General features: G+C 41.7%; 1 protein-coding gene across 7 annotated transcripts in view; it reads left to right on the forward strand.

Annotated features, from left to right (window-relative positions):
- podn (podocan) overlaps window positions 1-23,482 on the forward strand; it is a 55,320-nt gene extending 31,838 nt beyond the window's left edge. For 4 of the 7 annotated variants that reach the window (XM_021473738.3, XM_073939406.1, XM_073939407.1 and 1 more), the window contains 6 exons: window positions 5,214-5,323; window positions 5,410-5,566; window positions 5,921-6,036; window positions 6,886-7,543; window positions 7,765-7,913; window positions 21,668-23,482. In XM_021473738.3, coding sequence (XP_021329413.2) covers window positions 5,214-5,323; window positions 5,410-5,566; window positions 5,921-6,036; window positions 6,886-7,543; window positions 7,765-7,913; window positions 21,668-21,842 — 1,365 coding nt within the window. In that variant the 3' untranslated portion in view covers window positions 21,843-23,482. The remainder of the gene's footprint in view (window positions 1-5,213; window positions 5,324-5,409; window positions 5,567-5,920; window positions 6,037-6,885; window positions 7,544-7,764; window positions 7,914-21,667) is intronic. The other 3 variants (XR_012398723.1, XR_012398725.1, XR_012398724.1) reach the window with 1 other exon arrangement.
- The last annotated feature ends 403 nt before the right edge of the window (window positions 23,483-23,885 follow it).

Raw genomic sequence — 23,885 nt, forward strand, 5'->3', positions numbered from 1 at the left:
ATTATTATAATTATTATTATTAGTATTATTAATATTAATATTATTATTATTATATTATTGTTATTATTATTATTATTATTATTATTATTATTATTATTATATTATTATTTATGTTATTATTATTTCTACAACTACTACTATTGTTATTATTATTAATAATATTATTACTATTATTATTATTATTATTACTATTATTATTATTATTATTATTATTACTTATACTATTATTATTATTACTATTAAAATTATTATTAGGTGAATAACTGCAAAAAAATCCAATTGTTGAAAAAAAAGAACCCCTCCATTCACCAGACTGGCTACGGGCCTGTGTATACAGTAGGGTACATCACGTCCATTGTAAAACATTTTGTTTTCTAAGCAGTAACTCAAAGCACTTCTTGAGTGAAAACTGCTGTAGCTGGAACTGAGTTGCCGTTAAATGACAGTCATTAAACCAAGTGCACTATTATTAACCTTTAAATAAATGTAGACAACGGGGAAAATACACGGGGAGATCATGCAAACTCCACACAGAAATGCCAACTGACCGACTTGACTGACTTCATGCTGTGAGGTGGTTGTGCTACCCACTGCGCCACCGTGATACCATTATTTATTTATTATATGCTTATTTATAATTGTTTTAACAAAAATCAAGTTTAGATTTGTTCACCTTTCGGGTATTGGAGACGTCTGCATCACCATATGGGACATAAGAGTAGGACGTTTGTTTGGATAGAACTTCATTATTATTGTCACAACTGACTCCTAAAGGGAATGGGAGATGAGACTCTGATTGCTTTAATGCATGTTATGCTCAAAACACACCCATAACTCATTAAAAGAATAAGCACAACCCTGTTAGACCATGCGTCGGGTGCAGAGCGTATTTTTCCGCCCTTAATATAGCAAAAGTGGATTCGGACACATTCTTAATGCTTTTGCGCACTGTGCTTTAGATTTTGTGCTTAGATCATCACTCATTTTATTTCAGTGTATACAACATTAAAGTAGACATGTTTTTCAGCGTTCAATTCAATCCCTCTGTTTCTAGGCCATGAATAAAATGAAAAAAAGCAACAACTGTAATAGTATTTTTCTTCAATACTACAGAAGTCGAATATAAATAAAACAATACTTAAAGCTCAATTGCTGTCCCTTTAATGGCCTCAAATGAGGGAAAACACCGATAACAGTGTGACCTTGCAGTCTGGAAATCATCAAAGTGTGTGGAGTCGATATTTTGTCACCTCTCTGCTCATATCATCTCTTTTCATTCTGTTCACTTCACACTTTAGCGCTCTGAAAGATCTCTGGATGGCCTTTCCAGTCTCATATAAACCCCAGAGGCCTTGAGCAAGGCACAGAAAGAGAAATTATATATATATATATATATATATATATATATATATATATATATATATATATATATATATATATATATATATTTTACTGACTCTAGTCTATTAAACATGTTGCTATAACATAAATATAACCTTTTTGGCGAGGATAACATTATTGTCCTCGAATATGTTAGAGCTGAAACGTAGTATGGAGTCTCATATAATAATGAAAAAGCACAGAAAATTGAAACTCAAAGGCCTTAATTTACTTGGATTTCCTACATTTCCTAAGCAATCTATCTCACTGTGAGGTTTTTGTGTTTGTATGTGTGTGTGTGTTTGTGTGTGTGTGTGTGTGTGTGTGTGTGTGTGCGTGCTAGAATTTTTGTCGTTAAAATTTCAGTGGAAATACTGTAAAATACAAAACATATTTAGGGGGAACTAATAAAATTGTTTTATTAAATAAATAAACAATTTTTTTTAAAAACAAATACCATATAATATGAGTGACACGGTGGCTCAGTGGTTTGGACTGTCACCTCACAGCAAGAAGGTCACTGGTTCGAGTGCCAGCTGGTTCAGTTGGCATTTCTGTGTGGAGTTTGCATGTTCTCCCTGTGTTGGTGTGGGATTCCTCCGGGTGCTCCGGTTTCTCTCACAGTCTAAACACATGCGCTATAGGTGAATTGAATAAACTAAATTGGCCGGAGTGTATGAGTGTGTGTGTGAATGAGTGCGTATAGATATTTCCCAGTACTAGGTTGTAGCTGGATGGACAACCACTTAAATGAATAACCATTATTGTATCAACCAGACTATTTATTTAATCGTTTATTCATTCATTCAATTAAAAAAATTATTCAATTATTATAATTTTAATATTAATAATAATATATTTTTTTTATATTTTACTGACTTTTAATGTCTGACCACATAATGTTAACATTTATTTGGTAACTATCTCTATAAATAACCAATGCATTCCCTTATCATTATTTATTTTGCTCAAATATTTAACTTATTTAATTTGTTTTATTATTAAATTTAATGATTCGTTTACTTAATTTCTTTGAGAGGACAGCAGAATGACAGAAAAGTCCATGAACCAGGATTCCAACTCTATGGGCTCTGTTTTAACGATCTAGGCGCAAAGTCTAAAGCGCAGGGTGCAAAAGCATTAAGGGCGTGTCCAAATCCACTTTTGCTATTTTAAGAATGGAAAAATATGCTTTGAGCCACGGAGCATGGTCTAACAGGGCTGAGCTCATTCTCTTAATGAGTTATGGGTGTGTTTTGAGCATAAACCAATCAGAGTCTCATTTCTTTAAGAGTCAGTTGCGTCGCTCCATGGCACATTTGCTATTTACATGGCGGATTTTATAAGTGGAAAAACTGAACACTTCACTAGCAAGAAAACAGTTAAAACAGAGCATATGCAGCGCGAGGATAAAGAATGAGCCACCTCTGTTTGGCCTTTACTTTTACTTTCTCTCTTTGGCAGATAGGGAAACGTGTTGTACACACTCCACTAAAGACATCCCTTACCCTACTTAATTAAATGTGTTTGTGATGTGCAAAGATTTGTTTCAAAACTATTTCTAAATTCAGTTCTAATTTCCAGCACACTGACACTGTGGTCTTGTAAATTCTTGTTTTGGTGGCAGAGTCCGGACACTAGCTCTGTCTTGCCCTGTTTCTGTCATTTGTGAACGCGCTTGGACCGTTTGCGTTCCCGCTTGAAGCGGGTGCGTGATGTCTCTGCGTGTTTGCAATTGCGTGCTCTCCTCTGGGTGTTCACGTTCGTCTGTCTGCAGCATGGTGTATAATTCCCAGCATCTCAGTCTAGTTGGTTTCGGTTTCGGTTGGCGCTGGGATGAAACATGTACGCTGCGTGTGTGAGTGCATGCCGAGTGTTTTCATTCATCGTGTACTCGTTTCTCACGTTCAGCCTTCTGTTGGTGTTGTGTTTAACACGTGGTGTAGGTTTACATGCACTGCGTGCTTGTGTTGTCATGAACGCGCGGTTAATGAGTTCTCTCATTGGCTGCATGTTCTAGTCTTGTTTTATGTGAGCGCTTGGCTTGTGTTCTCTCTTTGTGTCATGTGCTCTCTCCTGCTATTGTCTAGGCCCACCCTCTTTGTTAACCCATAATTAGTTTATTAGATTCACATGTTTAACATCTATTTGTTCACCTGTGTGTTATTTTATTTCTGCTTATAATCTCCTCATGTCTGCTGTCCTGTGCCCGTTCGTCATCGTATGTAGCCTTGTCTTGTTGTATGTTGCCTTGTTCCAGAACTGATCCCTGCCAGTCTTTCCGTCTTAGTTTGTTTGGATTGTTTATTTGTTTTATTAGTGTTTTCCCCCTCTGGGTTGTTTATTTTGTCTTTTATTTTATATTACTATAAATAAATACTTATTTACTCTGCACTTGGGTCCTCACTTCTTTTTCCCCAACCACAATCTTGACAGTATTAAGCAATTTTTAAGCAAGGTGCACAACTAACGTGATCTGCGCTGGACTTTAGACCTGCTCTCAGTCTATTTTAGTTCCTCAAAATAGCAATGCATCAACATTCCGCCTTAACAAACCTCTTTTCTAGACCAGAACACTCATTAGTCCACAAAGTGGCGCAAATGTATTTGCTATTTAAACAACATGGCGGAAGATGGGAAAATTAAGGTTGCGTTGATATGAATAGCAACACGTTTTGGAAATTCGTCTTGTTTCTTATTGTGCCGGGTGTATGATAGGCCCCTATAACTTTATACATTTGTGCTATTGACCTTATTCTTCACGTAAAAGTGGCTGCAGCCATTGGAATCTTTTTGGTTCAACACTCAGTCACTTCTATTGATTTCTAGACATTAAAAAAGCTTGTTTTGCTGTTTGATGCAAACTGATATTATTATTATCATTCAACTTTTTACATATAGCCATGAACACTCTTGTTTGGAGAGCAAGTAGTATGACCATTTTCTGCCGTTTATCATCCCTGGTAATTTCTCCCATAGGCGACTGAATTGAGCGCACTTCCACATCGCAGAATAAGGTCAATATGTTGGTGCTCAGCAACATGGTTTCTCAGTGGTTAGCACTGTAGCACTTTGCATATTCTCCCTGTGTTGGTGTAACCCTGCCGGTCCTACGCCGCCCAATCTGCTCCGAGCTAGGATCGAGCCGGCGACCTTCCGCATGGGAGTCGGTTGCTCTAACAAGAAGGCTAAAGACCATGGTTCCTAGCGTCTGTCGCTAGAGCACCTTTAGAGGTCAGCGGAGTGTGGTTTACCTGCACAGCACACACTAGCTGGCCTCCGTTACACTCACCCCCCTAAACCTCACTCCCATCCGGGTCACGGCACCAATGTAACCCCATTCGGTCCCACACCACCCAACCCTCTCCGAGCTGGTTTCGAACTGGCGACCTTCCGCATGGGAGTCGGTTGCTCTAACAAGGAGGCTAAAGACCATGGCCCCTAGCGTCTGTAGCTAGAGCACCTTTAGAGGTCAGAGGAGAGAGGTTTACCTGCACAGCACACACTAGCTGGCCTCTGTAACACTGGCATAGTTTTCCTCTGAGTGCTCTGGTTTCCCCCACAGCCCAAAGACATGCGCTATAGGTGAATTGAATAAACTAAAACGGCCTAAGTGTATGAGTGTGTGTGTTTGAGTGTGTATGGATGTTTGTCATTACAGGGTTGCGCAGATACAGAGTGTAAAACATGTGCTAGAATAGATGGCGGTTCATTCCGCTGTGACGACCTCTGATAAATAAGGGACTAAGCTGAAAGAAATTGAATGATTATATGCCATTGCACTGACAATATGTGATAATTTTCAACTTGTTATTATTTAATGTTGTTCTCAGCTCACCGCAGCTCCCAGACACCTTCCTCCATCTTTGGTCAGCGCAGATTTTGCCGCTAACCAGCTCACCAAAATCTTCCCCAACACGTTTGGCCAGAAGCCTGCACTAAAGTAAGTGTACGGCATTTTTTTCCACATGCTTTATGTGCTGCTTTGTGTCTACAGTAAGTGTTAATGGTCTCTCTGCTGTGCTTCAGGTCAGTGTATCTCCATAACAACAAGCTAACGGATGCCGGTCTGCCAGAGAGCATGTTTAATGGATCAGACAGCCTTGAGATCCTCATTATGTCCAGTAATTTTCTCCGTTATGTCCCAAAGTATCTGCCCACTGCCCTCTACCGCCTACATCTGAAGGTATGACTACCAGCCAGCTCATTAAATCGGGAGTTCATTTAAAAGCAAGTAGATGATTTCGCACCATGTAGTTATTGTAAGTACTTCGCTATGGAGATTATCCACCAGGCTGTTCCCCTGAAAAATTCATTTTTACCTTGGATTATTTTTGCTGGTTGCTTTTGAAGTGATGTACATCGAAAACATCGACACCATCTAATACAAATACAATGGAATTCAATGGTTTTGGGTTTATAGATTTATTTAAAAAATAGCTTATTTTGTGTTCACCAGGAAAAAAGAAACTATAAAGGCATGCTTTATTAGATGTAATGTTATTACTGCATAATGCAAATGACTTTTGTTTGTTTGCAGAACAACAAGCTGGAGAAGATTCCCTCAGGGGCATTTGATAATTTATTCCATCTTCGAGAACTTTACCTGCAAAACAACTTCCTGAGTAATGATGGCATGGACAACGAGACCTTTAGGTTAGCATAACTCAATTCATTCTTATTTTTTTACTTAAATAAAGTGTTGTAATTTCAAAGGTTCAGTTCACAGAAAAATACAATTCTGTTATTACCACTCACCCTGATGTTGTTCCAGTCCCCTGAAACTTTTATTCATCATCGAAACACTAATTAAGATATTTTGCCGGCAGCTAGCTCTCTGCAACTGTCATGTTTGCAGTTTTTTTGGTTCATAAAAAGGTTCATGGGGCTTCTTAGGATTAGAGTTGAGACAGGACCACTTTGGCAAGTTAGGGCATATTTATTGATAAGGATTAGACATTAGGTTGTATTTTAAAGACTTAGTGATAGATCCAAAGATGGTTTTGCTGTAATTTTCTGTGTAGAATCTCTGTCTTTCTCCCTGGGTCCTTCTGGGTCTGTGATGATAGAATTTGAGGACTTGGTAGTTTAAAATGAGAGGAGATGATAGCCAGAGGTGCACATGTATATTATATGGCTGTATGCCGTGTGATGCCGTAGATGAATGACGGTGGTTGGAGCAGGTAGTGGTATAGTGGATAATGGCAGCACTTGTCTACATTGTCTAACAGACCTATTGTTGTGCTTGATTTTAACCGCTGAAGTCACATGAACTGTTTTGACAATATTACTGCTTCCTTTTCAGGAATCTTGAACATATTGGGACCCATGCTATCTATGAAGCATGAGCGAGCTCTTGGATTTTATCTAAAATATCTTAGTTTGTGTTCTGAAGATGCATGAAGGTTTCAGGGGATAGGTTTAAAATAATAACATTCAAATTTAAATTATTGAGGTGAACCAAACTTTTAATGGTAAAATACTGTTAATGCCTTCTCTCATCAGCCATTTGAACAGTCTGGAATATCTGGATTTGTCCAATAACAACTTGTCCACAGTTCCCCTCGGGCTTCCCCGAAATGTTATCCTGCTTCACCTAGAGAAGAATTCAATCCAGAGCATTGCAGTAAATGCTCTGTCACCCATTCGAAACCTGGAGTACTTACTCCTCCACAACAACCGCCTCCGTTCCCGCTCCATCCATCCAGCTGCCTTCCAGGGTCTGAAACGCCTCCACACCGTCCACATGTACAACAACCTTCTCGAGCGAGTTCCCCGCGGCCTTCCTCGTCGAGCAAAAACCCTCATGCTGCTCCATAACCTCATCAGTGAGATTGGACGCAACGATCTGATCACACTTTACACCCTCACAGAGCTCAACCTCAGTTACAACCGCCTCACAAGCGCCAAGCTCCACCGAGAGGCCTTCAGGAAACTCAGAATCCTGGAGACCCTGGATCTGTCAGGAAACAAGTTGCAGGCACTGCCACTGGGTCTTCCCAAAAGTCTCCAAATCCTGAAGGTAAAGGACAACCAGATGACAGAGATACCAGAAGGGGCTCTGCTGGGAATGACCTCGCTGAGGGAGCTCTACCTGACCAACAACCAGCTCAAGCTCAGCTCCATCTACCAGGGTGCGTGGCTAGAAATGAATGCCCTCAAGGTACGAAATTCAGCAATTTTACCTGATTCAGTTGTTAAAAACTAAAAATTACTCTAAAGACTCACAAAGACTCTTTTTTTATTTGGATACCCATTAGCTATACCCTGAGACATTTCTAGTGTTTCTGGGGTCCCCACATTATTTAAAATACTTACGTTAGACTCACAAAGATGGTGGTTAGTTGGTAGAAAGAGAGTTATTAAAATTGATGTGTGTTTCAGACACTGGATCTCTCTGGTAACATGCTGTCTCACATTCCCCCTGACCTACCCGAGTCTCTTGAGTTCCTTCACCTGCAGAACAACAGAATCAACTCTATTTCAGAAACAGCCTTCCTCAACACACCCAACATCAAAGGAATATTCCTCAGGTGACCCTCTCTTCCTTGATAATTAACTTTTACTTATTGTCATTATCACTAGCTGGAGCTATCTCTACTAAAAGGCACTTCATCTTTTACCTCTGCTATTCACCTGGACTCTATTTCTGTTGTGATGAGTCAGAAGGCATTGAATCCATTTGCAAGCTTTATTAAGAGCACACATACAAACAAACACAAAGGGGCAATCCAGGAGACAGAACGTGGGACAGGCAAAAGTTCAAAGGCAGGCAGATATCTTACTGGTCAGAATAACAGGCTGGAGATCAGGGGCAGGCAGATGTCTTTCGTAATCGTAGAACAAGCACAGGGTCAGAAACACAGATCAGTCCGAAGCAGGGAGTATGGAACGCTCAGAAATGACAGCCAGGCAAATCAAGACTTCGCAACGAACCGGAGCGTGAGTGCGGTATATATACACGAGAGCTGATGAGTTGCACCTGGACCGTAATCAGTGCCAGGTAGCAGGGCTTATGGGATTTTGAGTCCGTGAGTCGAATCAGAATTCTGGCGATGGTTCCCTCTGGTGGTGCACAAGAGGGTTGGCATCGCCCTCATTTACAACAGAACCCCCCTCCTGCGAGCGGCTCCTGAAGCGAGAAGGCACCTGACGCCGGGGTCTACCGCGCTGTCGGGGGGCTGGTTTCTCTGGGAACCTTTGATGAAACTCTTCCGTGAGAGTTGGGTCTAGAATATCTCTAGCATTCACCCAGGACCGTTCCTCTGGACCGTACCCTTCCCAGTCCACCAGATATTGGAGGGCGCCACCCCGACGTCGAGAGTCCAGCACTTCTCGAACGAGGTAAGCTTCCTCGCCCTCGATCATGACAGGTGGAGGGGTCCTGGTTTCCGATTCCTCCTCAGCCGCCTCCTCTCGTGGACCACCAGCGGGTTTGAGTAATGACATGTGGAAAGTAGGAGAAATACGATAATGATTAGGCAAGGCTAAGCGAAAAGACACTGGAGTAATCTGGCGTACAATTTTGAATGGCCCTACATACCTGGGACTGAGTTTGCGGCAGGGCAATCTCAGACGAAGGTCTCGTGTCGACAACCACACCCACTGCCCCGGTTGATACGTGGGTCCCTGGCGTCGGTGACGGTTCGCCTGAATCTCTCTCCTCCTGACTGCCCTCATGAGATGTCTGTGAGCCTGGTTCCAGACATCCTCACTCCGCTGCAGCCAATCCGTGACAGCAGGTAACTCAGTGGGTTCTCCGGACCATGGAAACAGGGGTGGTTGGTAGCCAAGAATACATTTGAATGGCGTAATACCCGTGGCTGGCTTTATTAATGAATTTTGTGCATATTCTGCCCACATCAGATAGCGACTCCAGTCGTGCTGTTGCTGATGACAGTAGGAACGTAGAAATCGAATGACTTCTTGATTCATACGTTCAGTTTGGCCGTTGGATTGAGGATGGTACCCTGAGGTGAGACTAACATTAATATTTAGATTTTTACAGAGAGCGGACCATACCCGGGAAGTGAATTGGGATCCCCTGTCTGAGACGATATCATCAGGTAAGCCAAACATTCGAAATACATGATTGCACAGGGCTTCTGCGGTTTCAAAGGCAGAGGGCAATTTGGGCAACGGTATTAGGCGACAAGCCTTGGAGAAACGATCAACCACCGTGAGAATGACTGTGTTGTTCTGGGAAACAGGGAGATCCGTAATGAAGTCCACCGCTATATGGGACCAGGGCCGTTGCGGAACCGGTAGCGGTTGTAACAGGCCAGCAGGGGTTTGGTGAGATGCCTTCGTGCTTTGGCAAATTTTACATTTCTGAACATAATTAATTACATCCTTTGTGAGGGACGGCCACCAGAAACGGGCTTTGACTAACTCCAAAGTTGCAGTGATGCCTGGATGCCCCGAACTGGGAGTGTCATGAATATGGGTCAGTAATCTGGTACGTATGTTATTGGGTACAAAAATCAGGTGATTCGGACAGTCTACTGGAGGGTTGTTTTCTCGGTTGGCCTCTTGGATCTCGGTAAGTATGTCCCACTGTACTGGAGCCACTAGTAAGTTCGTAGGAATAATGGTTTCATCACTAATTGGGGTTTTATCCTCTGATAGCCTGGATAGTGCATCTGCCTTACTGTTTTTACTCCCTGGTCTATAGGTGACAATGAAGTCGAATCTGGTGAAGAACAAAGCCCAACGAGCTTGTCTGGGATTTAGACGTTTGGCTGAGCGAAGATATTCCAGATTCTTGTGGTCAGTTAATATGGTGAATTGCTGACTAGCCCCCTCCAGCCAGTGTCTCCATTCTTCCAGGGCTAATTTCATTGCCAGTAATTCGCGATTTCCCACATCATAGTTTCGTTCTGCGCTGGTCAATTTACGGGAGAAGAAGGCACATGGATACATTTTGGATGGTTGACCCTGACGTTGAGATAACACAGCACCGACTCCTGTGTTGGATGCATCCACTTCCACAATGAAAGGTAGGTCTGGGTTGGGATGACGGAGAATAGGAGCTGTGGTGAATTGAGTCTTCAGATCGCTAAATGCTTGGCGTGCTTCAGAGGACCAGGATAGTTTGTGGGAATTTCGTTTGGTCATGGCTGTTAATGGTGCGGCTATTGAACTAAAGCCTCTGATAAACCGTCTATAGAAGTTGGCAAAACCTAGAAATCGCTGCAACTCCTTGAGATTCTGGGGTAACGGCCATCGTTGAACTGCCTGTACCTTCGTATCATCCATGGTAATCCCTTCTGCACTGATGACATATCCCAAAAAGGCGATCTGTGTCTGGTGAAATTCACACTTCTCTAATTTGGCGTACAGACGATGTTGAATCATGCGTTGCAACACCATACGTACATGTTCAACATGTTCCTTCATCGTGTTTGAATATATGAGGATGTCGTCGATGTAAATGATGACCCAGCGATCCAGCATATCCCGAAAGACATCGTTCATAAAAGATTGGAACACGGATGGACAGTTTGACAGGCCGAAGGGCATTACCGTGTACTCATAGTGCCCCCTAGTGGTGGAAAACGCGGTCTTCCACTCGTCACCAGCACGGATTCTGACAAGGTTATATGCACTGCGAAGATCAAGCTTGGTATAATATCTAGCCTTTCTTAATTGTTCCAGGGCAGGAGGTACGAGGGGTAAAGGATAGCGGAATTTTACGGTGATTTCATTGAGCCCTCGGTAATCAATACAGGGACGTAAACTGCCATCTTTCTTCTTTACAAAGAAGAATCCAGCTGAAGCAGGAGATGTAGAAGGTCGGATGAAACCCTTGGCCAATTCCTCGTCGATATATTCAGACATTGCCTTGTGCTCAGGTTGTGACAGAGGGAATATTCGACCCGTTGGAGGACTTGAACCTGGAATTAACTCAATAGCACAATCACTTGGTCGATGTGGGGGAAGTTGAGTAGCTTTTTGTTTGCTAAAAGCTTCATGTAAGTCATGGTACTCAATGGGGATTAGTTCATCAACGAGTTCAGGTAACACATTGGTGGTTCGTAATGGAATTTTGTGAATGGGCTGGATGCACTGTTTCATGCATGACTCACTCCACTGCAATATCTGTCCGTCCCTCCAGGAGATATGAGGATCATGTCGCCTTAACCAGGGCAGTCCCAACACCAGTGGATGATTAACTGAATCAATAATGTAGAATTGCATTTCTTCAATGTGTAGAACACCAACTTGTAACTGTAGCTTATTCGTAATCATACGGATGCGTCCTTCACCCACAGGACGACCGTCTAGTGCTTCCACTGCAAGACAGGAATCATATGAGCTGAGAGATAGTTCGTGACATAAAGCAAATTTCTTAGATATAAAGTTTCCGGCAGATCCAGAGTCGACAAGAGCCGTAGTATTAATCATTCTTTTATCAAATTTAATAATCACAGGAATCAGTACACTGAAAAGTGCAGGAACATGGGAAGGACTCACCGATTGAACTGGTGTCTGAGGTCGTACGCTGCAGGTGGATTTCCTGTGCCCTGATTGACCACAGTACAGGCATAGATGATTTTGCAATCGATGCATTCTTTCTTCATGGGTGAGACGGGTGAAACCCAGTTGCATGGGTTCATCAGGGGGCGTGTCACTTGAAACATGGAGCTGTGTGCGAGGATTTCTACGGCTGCGAATCAGATGATCAAGACGGATGGTAAGTTCAATGAGTTCGTTCAATTTCTTTCCTTCGTCACGGCAAGCCAATTCAGATTGTAGATTGGTACTCAGACCCCGTCTGAATAGTGTCTTCAGTGTATCCTCAACCCAGTTAGTTTGAGCGGCGAGAGTGCGAAATGACAGGGCGTATTCTGCAGCTGTGTTACGCCCCTGTGTAAGAGAAAGTAACTGCTCACCGGGGCTTCTCCCATCTGCTGGGTGCTCGAACACTTCCCGAAATTGCTTGAGAAAAGTTTCAAATGTGGGATAGTTACATTCCTCCTCCTTCCATATCGCTGTAGCCCATTCCAGCGCTTTCCCCGTTAACAGGTTGCATACAAAAGCCACCCGACTAGAATCAGTGGGATATAATGCAGGTTGTTGGTTAACAAATAGTTTGCATTGCAATAAGAAGCCTTTGCAGCGAGAAGGTGACCCATCAAACTTTTCAGGAAAAGCTAATCGGGGACTTACGGTAGCCGGAGCATTGGAGACATGCGTTGGTTGAGAAGCTGTCATGGTAGCAGGCGGGGTAACTGCAGGATTCGGATGACGGAGTTGCTGCATAGCTCTCACCAGTTCCTCCGTGAGAGAAGTTAGATGGGTGAGTTGTTGATGATGGGTGGCTAACTGAGTGGCTTGAGCGGAAAGTTCAGTCGAGACTTGTGCTAAAGCTGCTGGATTCTGTAGTGGCGAAGTCTTCTGTTGTGATGAGTCAGAAGGCATTGAATCCATTTGCAAGCTTTATTAAGAGCACACATACAAACAAACACAAAGGGGCAATCCAGGAGACAGAACGTGGGACAGGCAAAAGTTCAAAGGCAGGCAGATATCTTACTGGTCAGAATAACAGGCTGGAGATCAGGGGCAGGCAGATGTCTTTCGTAATCGTAGAACAAGCACAGGGTCAGAAACACAGATCAGTCCGAAGCAGGGAGTATGGAACGCTCAGAAATGACAGCCAGGCAAATCAAGACTTCGCAACGAACCAGAGCGTGAGTGCGGTATATATACACGAGAGCTGATGAGTTGCACCTGGACCGTAATCAGTGCCAGGTAGCAGGGCTTATGGGATTTTGAGTCTGTGAGTCGAATCAGAATTCTGGCGATGGTTCCCTCTGGTGGTGCACAAGAGGGTTGGCATCGCCCTCATTTACAACAATTTCCCACAAGCCAATGCTTATTGCTTTGCCTATCTTTCATTACCCAGACAATTTAAGCCAGGGGTGGCCAAACTCGGTTCTGGAGGGCCGGTGTCCTGCAGATTGTAGCTCAACTTGCCTAAACACACCTGCAGGGATGTTTCTAGAAAGCCTCATAAGAGCTTGATTAACTAGACCAGGTGAGTCTGATTGGGGTTGAAACTAAACTTTGCAGGAGACCGGCCCTCTTTAAGCAGATTTAAGCAGTACACACTTCCACACACAAAGCACATTCCATTCAGAAGGGCTCATCCCTATGCCCTTATTGCTTTTAAGGGTTTACCATCCAAAGTGACAGCTTTGTAGCAATTAGGGCATAGGGATGATCCCTTCTGAATGGAGCAACTTTCATAGGGAGACCCAACGTGTCAACCAGTTCCTTTCAAAATCCTTCATTCTGAAGGGACCTTTGAAGTAATAATAATAAAAAGTCTCAGTTTTGAGCACTTGGAACACTTCAATATGGTGGTCAGGAATGTTTTCATGCAGAAGTTCCCTTTGAAGGCTGATGCATTCTATAAGCCTTTGTAGAGTACAGGGCATGACAACATAGTTGATGAACCAAATGCAGTTTAATTAAAGGTAACATAGTTTTAACAAGAATGGTCAAACACCAGAAAAACTTCAATAGCTTAAAAAGTCCAGGTAATGGGACACAGGTGAAGTGGTAATGAGTGCAATAGGTTGTGGGAAAACGGAGTCCAAGAAAATAAAAGGGGTAAAGGAGAGAGTGCCCTCTAGCGGAGCTCATAGGCATCTACAGCTGGTCGCAACATTGATGATAGTGTTATTTCATTCATCTTGACATTCCACTAGCAACTTTTTCAATTACAGTACACTGTGCTTGGGATGGAGGTTTGGGTTGACCTACTAATTCTTTAAGTTGTCAGCAACAAACTCAAATTGATATGGTAAATTCAATACTATCATTTCGATTCTCATTGATGAGTGAGGAAGCCTTTGGAGTTAATGATGGGCAACATACTGTAAGTCAGTGATCAGTTACATCAGGCTGGGGCATCTGACCAATGAGAGAAGAATAGTATATTCTGCCCAATCAGAGCAGAGTACTGTTATCTGGCCAATCACAGAAGAGTAAGTCCAACTAATAACAACAGACTGGGCCAGCTGACTGGTGACGCGGATGAAAGTGAAGAGGGTGGGGGGTGGCAGGGTGTCACGAGGGATTTGCGGGTGATTTTTGTATGTGTGTGGGGGTATTGTTGGTGCAGGTGTACCATGGACGTAAGTGAGTACCAGGGCGTAGGGGTTTTTGGTCATAGACAAAAGTGAAGAGGGAGTGGGGGCTTGGGGGTTTGGAGAAATTGGGAGCCCCTACTGGTATTTCTTGGTGCCCCAAAATGGCATGGGCCCTTAAATTTGTCCTAATTTTCCGCCCCCCGAGCAGTGTGCCTGCGCTCATCTGATCAGTATCATTAGAGTAATCTGACCAATCACAGTAGGGTTTTCTAATCAAACAGGCTGAGTCGATAATCTGGGTTTAGAAAGAAAGATCTACAACATTTTAACGTTCTGATGTTGTAAAATGAAATGTATATGAAATGCAAAATAGTTTTTGACCTTTGATGCAACTAAACTTACTTTGAGAGACTTGAAAACAAAATTAGAATGCTAAATTTGTAGGATTTACAAAGCAAATAAGCAGTCTTGTCAAATATATTTCTTATGTATGTTTATGTTGTGATTATAATACATGTTTTCTTTTGCATTCGTGTTGTTTTATTAATGAGCTGTTTCTGACAGCTACTTGCGTTTTCATTAACACTTTCTAATCGTTAGTATGCACTAATCATTAGAGCATTAGTGTCTTGTTGTTTATCTGTCCTTTCCTTTTTCTTATACCGTCATTCCACTTTAATGGATTCATTTTGAAACTCTAACTGCTGTACTTACACCAACTGAAAGTGAAGCAAGAACATTTCCCGTGAACTCATACAGTAAGATAACAGCATTCAGTCTGAGAGCATGTGGATTGAATAAAATGGTTCATTTAAAGAAAAGACAGATTTCTTAAAATAGTTTTCTCATAGGTTTCTGAAACATGAGAAGCACTAGAGTAAATGCTGGTTCTGTGATGTTTGGCATGTGGTGGTGTTAGTAAATGAGGTCTGGAAAACGATGGCGATCAAACTCTGACTCAGGGTATAAGAGTGTAGCAGAAGAAGATCTGTTCATGCTGATTTATTTGAGGAGATTTATTAATAGAATGTAGACACTGCACATATTATGCTGTTTTAAAGGACAATGATGCCAGTGCACTCACCACACACCAGCTATTGATGGGGATTGGATGGGGATGATTGGGAGGCCATGATGGGTAAGGGCCAGTGGAGGGAATTTGGCCAGGACACCGGGGTTACACCCCTACTCTTTTCTCTCAGTTTCTGTAACAGAGGATTTAATCCTGCCTTTCTCAGAGGCTGCTATACTCTGATTGGTTGGATGGGCCTACTCTGCTCTGATTGGCCAGACTGCCCTGCATTGCTCCAATTGGTCAGATGGCCCTACTCTGCTCTGATTGGTCAAATGACCACTCTTTTCCATTGGTTAGGTGGCCCTTCTTAGCTCCTATTGGTCTTATATCTTACTCTGTTCCGATTGGTCAGATGGCATTACTCTGCTGGTCAGATTCTCCTAATGTTAAATGTCCCTTCTCTGCTTCTACTGGTCAGAAGACCCTACTCTGCTCCCATTTGTTCAGATGGCCCTACTCTGCTCTGATTGGTCAGATGTACCTACTCAGCTACAATTGGTCAGAGGGTCTTACTCTGCTCCTGTTGGTCAGGTGGCCCTAATCTGCTCCAATTGGTCAGATGTCCCTACTCTGCTCCCATTGGTCAGATTTTCCAACTTTCATTCTAAGTGTCAAACATCCCTTCTCTGCTCCAACTGGTCAGCAGGCCCTACTCTGCTCCCATTTGTTTAGATTGTCCTACTCTTTTCTGACTGGTCAGATGTACCAAGTCTGCTCCCATTGGTCAGATGGACATACTCTGTTCCCATTTGGTCAGATGTCCCTACTCTGCTCTCATTGGTCAGAAGGACCTTCTCTGCTTCCATTGGTCAGATTCTCCTACTCTCCTCCTAAGTGTCAGATGTCCCTACTCTGCTTGTATTTCCAGAAAGCCCTACTCTGATCCCACTTGTCAGAAGACCCTACTCTGCTCCAATTTGTTCAGGTGGCTCTACTCTGCTCTGATTGGTCAGATGTACCTAGTCTGCACCCATTGGTTAGATGACCCTAATCTGCTTCCATTGGTCAGATGGTCCTAATTTGTTCCAATTGGTCAGATGGCCCTATTCTACTCTGATTGGCCAGAAGGCCCTACTCTGCTCTCATTGGTTTAGATGGCCCTACTCTGCTCTGATTGGTCAGATGTACCTAGTCTGCTCCCATTGGTCAGATGGCTCTTCTCTGCTCCCAGAGGTCTGATGGCCCTAATCTGCTCCATTTGGTCGGATGGAAATTCTCTGCTCTGATTGGTCAGATTCCTACTCTCCCTTGTTTCAGGTGTCCCTACTCTGCTATGATTGGTCAGAAGGTCCTTCTCTGCTCCCACTGGTCAGAAGACCCTACTCTACTCCTACTTAATCAAATGGCCCCATTCTGCTTTGATTGGTCTGAAGGCCCTACTTCGCTCCCACTGGTCAGAAGGCCCTACTCTGCTCCCACTGGTCAGAAGGCCCTACTCTTGACCCATTGGTCAGATGGTCTTATATGCTCTAAATGGTTAGATGGCCCTAACCTGCTACCATTGGTCAGAAGAATCTTCTCTGCTCTAATTGGTCAGATTCTCCTATTTTCCTCCTAAGTTGCAAGTGTCGCTATTCTACTCTGATTTGTCAGTAGGCCCTTCTCTGCTCTCGCTGTTTAGAAGATTCTACTCTTCTCCCACTGGTCAAATAGCCCTACTCTGCTCTGATTAGTCAGATGACTTACTATACACACCAGATGCTAAACAGTATTGGAAATACCCATTGGACCATTATAATACATATTTTTAAATTTAAACGCTCATCAAAAACGTGACAGAGCAGAGATCAAGGTCCCATAATGCAATTTAAAAACACAAATAAACAAACGGAGAACATTAGTGAGTCAAATGGACAGTTTCTGTAAATAAGTAAAGTCATTGTGACAGTATTTAATTGTAATACCAAACAATAAACGCTCTCCTCTTGAAATTGTCCGCCTGTAGTTTGGTTACAATATTGAGTAATACTGAATAGTCTTAATTGTAATAATAATGCATTATTAAGGTGTGGAGTGACTGAATAATCAGATGTTTGTTTTCTTTTCAGTTTGTTTTCAATTTATTCACTTACTCATTTATTAATTTAAAAACAAAACAATGAAAAATTTCATTTATAATGACTTTTAATATAATGAATTATTTTAATTACTTATTGACAAAAAAATTTAATTGGCAATAAAATAGAATAAAATGTAAAGACACCCTTCTGTTATTTTCTATCATTTTAATCTAATTGCCATATTGTTTATTTTTTGTTATAATTTTGTCAATTTAATGAAAAGCATTTTATCAAAAGACGATTTCCATTATATCATATTCATTCATTCATTACATATATATTCATTTATTTTTGTTTTTTTTTTGGTGGTCTTTCACAAGAATACATTTAGAAATCCTGCTTGTCGGCAAGATCAAACCAAATAATCCACACAAAATAAAACAAAACTGACCCTTCATATTGGTTTAAAACTGCCAGAAAGAGTCAACGGAAGTGAACCATTCCCAAAACTAATACTCACAGTAGCGACATATTCCTGTACGTAATGTCCTCTATTTATCAATAAAATAGATGGAAGGAAATGAAATGATGGATTCGTGTGCATCAGAAAAACACTCTGTGCTCAATCTCGAGTGGAGATGACATCATGAACTCAGTGGAACTTTCTTAATGGACGTGCCTGAGCCATTACAAAGCATGCCAATGTAACTTTTTCAGCAATTTGGCCAGTCTATTTTTAACAATAGGAGCAGACGCACATCATCACCCTCACCAAATTCCTACTCTGATTTGAGAGCATGGAGAGATGGAGACACTCATATTTTCCAAGAATTAAAAATGCATATGATCTGCAGGTTTTCTATTCTATTCTAGTTAGATTATATATATATATATATATATATATATATATATATATATTTATTTATTTATTTTTTATTTTTTTTTATTTATTATTTTTTTCTTGTCATTGTCCATTATTAAAATGAGCAATTTTATTGACTTTATATTTTTTTTTATTGAGATTGTCTGTCAAATGGTCTGTTCTTTACAGAAGCAAAACAGACGCACTGCGGCCACAGCGATAATGGACAACAACAGAGTGCATGTTGACTTTTACTTAAAGTACAGGCTAATTTAGTTTTTAAATGTAGCCCAGTGTTAAATTACTATGCATTCATTGTTTATAGTTTAAGCTATGAAGCTATAAAATTAAACTTAAAATTAAAAGTTTGGCGTGGATTTATCATATGTACTATTTTATAAATAGATCTTTTTTAAGCACTATTAATTGGCTAACTGTAAAGGGCATCCCACACCAGATGCGCCGTTCAGCGCTGCGACACAACGCGCACATGACAAGTGAAAGTATCGCACACCAGACGTGCACATCCGCATGATATTTAAAATGAAACTAATCATATTGCGCTCTTTGGCATGGCAGAAATATGAACGGTGTCCTGACTCATAGCTGGGCGCCACGGACAGCCGCCGACTTGCGGTGTCGGTGTGTGTACCCTGATAGAAACCTAGTTATTTCTGAAATGAGTGGCGCAGTGCATCTCAGAGTGGAGCTTCTGGTGTGCGACCTGCTTTAGGGGGTCACACACCAGAAGCGCTGCTTGGCTACGCGCCGTGTAGTGCCATGCAGCACCATGCATTTTAGAACTCTAAAAATAGGTCTCTATCAGGGTACACATACCGCCGCCTCAAGTCGACGGCTGTCCGCAGAGCCCAGTTATGACTCAGTACACCGTTCATATTTCTGCCACGCCACAGAGCACAATCTGCGAATGAGCGCATCTGGTGTGCGATACTTTTAACTGTCATGTGCGCGCCCTGTTGCTGAGCAGCGCATCCAGGGTGTGATGCCCTTTATTCTCCAAATAAAAAATAGGTGTTATAATTGTAATATGATGGTGCAGTGCCGGAGCGTGCTCAGAGCGAGAGAAAATAAATGGAGGTGTTTATGAAGCGGATCCAGGACAGAGCTATCACCATCAGCGCTGGTTACTTGCATGAATTGCATGACACTCTGTAACAGCTTCTCCGTAATCTTGGATAGCCAAGCAAGCCTTAATTACAACCAGTCAAACTGTTTGGTGTTGGGCTATGACTGGTCAGGGTTTTCAGTGCCCCTTTTTCCATTTTTCAACACAGAGCCCGCCTTAGATTGCCTTTATCAAATCACAAATCGTACCAAAGAAAAAAATCAAATAAAAGTATGTGTATACTGCTGGCTTTTTGGTTGGGTGGACTAGAGCCGGCCCTGGTGTGAATGAATGAATAAAACATAGGCTGGAATAGTTTATTTCACTGTGGCGACCCTTGATAACTAGAGATGTATAGTAATGAAACAGAACTACTTCACTACTGTATACCAAAAGGCAGTATCTGTACTCTACTGGAGTATTGTTTTTTTCTCCTACTTCCACTTTTACTTCAGTACATATTTTCGATGAGTTTAATACTTTTACTTTGACAGATTTTTTATGTGCATCATTACTCGTTACTAGGGGTGTCAAAATCATTCGGTTCAGTAATAGGTCATAACCGGTTATTACGTACTGACATAATTTATCTCTTATGCGCAATGTCACAATACTATGGGGAGGGAGGCGGTGGCGAGTAAATATTGTCATGTCCATTAAATATTTACTTGTGTTTTGTTGTTAAACTAATTAAAATGTACATCATTGGTGCTGTAAAAGGTCCCTTATGAAATTGAAAATAGTCTTATGAATCTTTCATGGGAAGATTTTAGTAGCTGAGCAACACTGAGCCACAGCCATGTCACCCTGCAGCCCAAGACCGGTTACTCACTGAAGCTAAGCAGGGCTGAGCCTGGTCAGTACCTGGATGGGAGACCACTAGGGAACACTAGGTTGCTGTTGGAAGTGGTGTTAGTGAGGCCAGCAGGGGCGCTCAACCTGTGGTCTGTGTGAGTCCTAATGCCCCAGTAAAAGTGAAGGGGACACTAAACTGTCAGTGGGCGCCGTCTTTCGGATGAGACGTTAAACCGAGGTCCTGACTCTCTGTGGTCATTAAAAATCCCAAGGCACTTCTCGTGAAAGAGCAGGGGTGTAACCCCGGTGTCCTGGCCAAAGTCCCTCTATCGGCCCTTACGATCATGGCCTCCCAATCATCCCCTCTCCACCGAATTGGCTCTATCACTGTCCCTCCACTCCACCAATAGCTGGTGTGAGGTGAGCGCACTGGCGCCGTTGTCCTGTGGCAGCCGTCGCATCATCCAAGTGGATGCTGCACACTGGTGGTGGTGTGGAGAGACCCCCCCTCATGATTGTGAAGCGCTTTGGGTGTATGACTATACACAATACATGCGCTATATAAATACACATTACATTACATTACATTACACTTCTGTGAAGATATAACCCATGTGTAACAACAGCATCTAACGTTACATCAGCTTTGCGTGAAGCTAAAACAGATTTAAAACAGAACATGACCTGTCTAAGAGAAATCCTTCCACCATTGTCATCCTTTCTCTAGCGTGCAAAGGTAACTCCAATATTGATTCAGGTTTTTAAAAAAGTTTTGAATCAGCAGGTTTTTACTGATCGCGTGCGCGTGCTCTCTGTAGTGAACGTGTGGCGGTTGGCGGAGATGCGTACAAACGGCTGCGCAGTTGTTCAAATCTGCATTTGCTGACAGACAGATTGGGTTATTTATCAGATTTTTGAGAAATGTCGGCCCGACTCTATTTAATTGGATGAACATTTTTCTGTTTTATGCCTTACCCAAAATGTAAAAATACAGATAAATACATTTAGATCATTTATTTTAATCATTACTATTAGACTGTGAAGAGACTTTCAACCTGCACAACAACAACTGCATATTTAAGTATGTTGCTTATAAAACACTTCAACTTCTACTCAAGTCACTTTTTTGATAGAGTACTTGTACTTTTACTTAAGTCTGTGTTTCTTGTACTTTATACATCTCTGCTGATAACTAGGGGACTAAGCTGAAGGAAAATGAATGAATGAATGAATGAATGAATGAACTTTGCTATAGTGTGGTTCCAAAACACTTTACAAATTACTATAGTATTTTTTCATGTGTTTATTTCTCTGCCTTTCGTTTTCCAGGTTTAATCGCCTCTCAGTTAATTCAGTATCTGAAGAGACGTTCGCTCATCTGTCTAAGCTGCGGGTGCTAGACATTGGTCACGGAAACATTTCTCCCAACCGAGGCCAAGCCGGAGACAATATGGAGGAAGAAGAGGAGGAATTAACACAAGAGGAAGAGGAGACACAGCCTTGAGTCAGAAACACGTGAAAAACAGTAAATAAATAAACAAGTAATGCCCTGAATCTCCCTGCACTCTCAAAGAAATTAAAACATTTGTATTGGTAAATGCACCGTGGCTGCTGACGAGATTATTTCCATTGACTGATTACATGCTAGCAAAATGGTAAAGCTAATTATTTACGTATAAAAGAAACATGCTAGCTAGCTAAACGCTAATTCATGTTAACAACAATATGCTAAGCATGCAACCAACACAACGACAAGCTGATTCATGCTAGCATCTTAAAACATGGTAAACATGAAAGCATAGACGTGTTAGAATTGTGATAGCAATGCTAACGTTAAAATCTGCTAACAACATATTGATGTTAAATGATAGCAGTGATGTGTTTTATTATAGTAGGATTGATTAATACAGTGTTGGAACATGCTATTTCTATTGACTGATTACATTTTTACACATCCCTGTTGAAAAATCCAGCTTAGACCAGCCTAGGCTGGTTGGCTGGTTTTAGCTGGTCGACCAGGCTGGTTTTTGAGAGGCTTTGGCCACTTCCAGGCTGGTTTCCAGCCATTTCTAGCCTGGTCTTAGCTGGTCTTGTCCAGCCTAGCCAAGCTGGGAGTCCAGCCAAAACCAGCTATGTCCAGCTTAAACCAGGCTGGTCAAGCTGGTTTTAGCTGGATTTGGCTGGTCATTTTCCAGCCTGACCAGTTAAGACCAGGCTGGAAATGGCCAAAACCCCTCTAAAACCAGACTGGCCAACCAGCTAAAACCAGCCAACCAGCCTAGGCTGGTTTAAGCTGGATTTTTCAGCAGTGAGTGGGTGATATTTTTACACATGAAACAGGAAAGTGCTAATTGTGCTAGGCTACTACTAATTTCTAAAGTCTTTTCTTTTGCTTCAAAATCTAGCTTCCCAGGTAAAAATGTAGTATTTGGCCCAGATGTTAATAACTGATATGTGGGCCTTGTAAGTTTGTCTTGACCCACATTTAAAATACATTATTTTCAAATAAAAATAAAAAATTCTACCAGTCAGGTCACTTCAAGGAAACCCCCATAGCACGCCCAAAGCTCAATGATTCATGGGTTTATCAAATTCATTGCAGTCATGACACACCAACAGTTCAGGCCCAATTAACTTGGCTAAGACTTGGCCCAGATTTGGTCCGTGTTTTGGCCATGTTTGTCTGGAAGCCAGACTTGGTCCAGTCATGTGCTGTAATTCACTGCGGCATGTGGGCCAAGCAAAAGCTGATTTAGTGGGCCAGAGCCGTGCCAGAGATATTTTGCTATGTGTAGTTGTATTGTAATATAATGCAGTAAGGATGGAAAAGCCATACATGCTTTAAAAAAAGATCTGGTGCAGGATACCGGAAAGTTTTATTGGTTTGCTTTTCATTTTTTGGTTTATTTTTGTGGTGTTTCCTCATTCATGTCTCGTTGCTCATTATGTTGTTTACATGTATGAAACTGTTCTGTGCTATGAAATATTTTGTTTTAATATTCAGAAGCAAGCCTTACATGGATTTTTGTCTTCTGTAATGGAAGAATCCACTGAAAATATGTATTCAGTCTTTTTAAGTGGGAATTAAATTTAATTAGAAATGCTTCATTTTTATTAAAAACATTGTTCATCAGTGCAAAACACTATATGGGTTTATCGATTGTTTATTGATTATATATATTTTTGTTGTTGTTTTCACAAATCTATTGATGTATGTATTCAAAAGATTTGTAGCACATGTGTAAATTTGGTAATTGTGCTTTGTGAATGACACAAATGAAAAGGACAAAAATACACTCACTGGCCACTTTATTAGGTACACCTTACTAATACAGGGTTGAACCCTGTTTTGCCTTTAAAATTGCTTTAATTCTTCGTGGTATAGACTCAACGAGGTCCTGGAAATATTCCTCAGAGATTTTGCTCCATATTGACATGATAGCATCACGCAGTTCCTGCAGATTTGTCGGCTGCACATCCATGATGCGAATCTCCCGTTCCACCACATCCTAAAGGTGCTCTATTGGATTGAGCTGTGGTGACTGTG

Source organism: Danio rerio, chromosome 23, assembly GCF_049306965.1.
Source record: "Danio rerio strain Tuebingen ecotype United States chromosome 23, GRCz12tu, whole genome shotgun sequence".
NCBI lineage: Eukaryota > Metazoa > Chordata > Actinopteri > Cypriniformes > Danionidae > Danio > Danio rerio.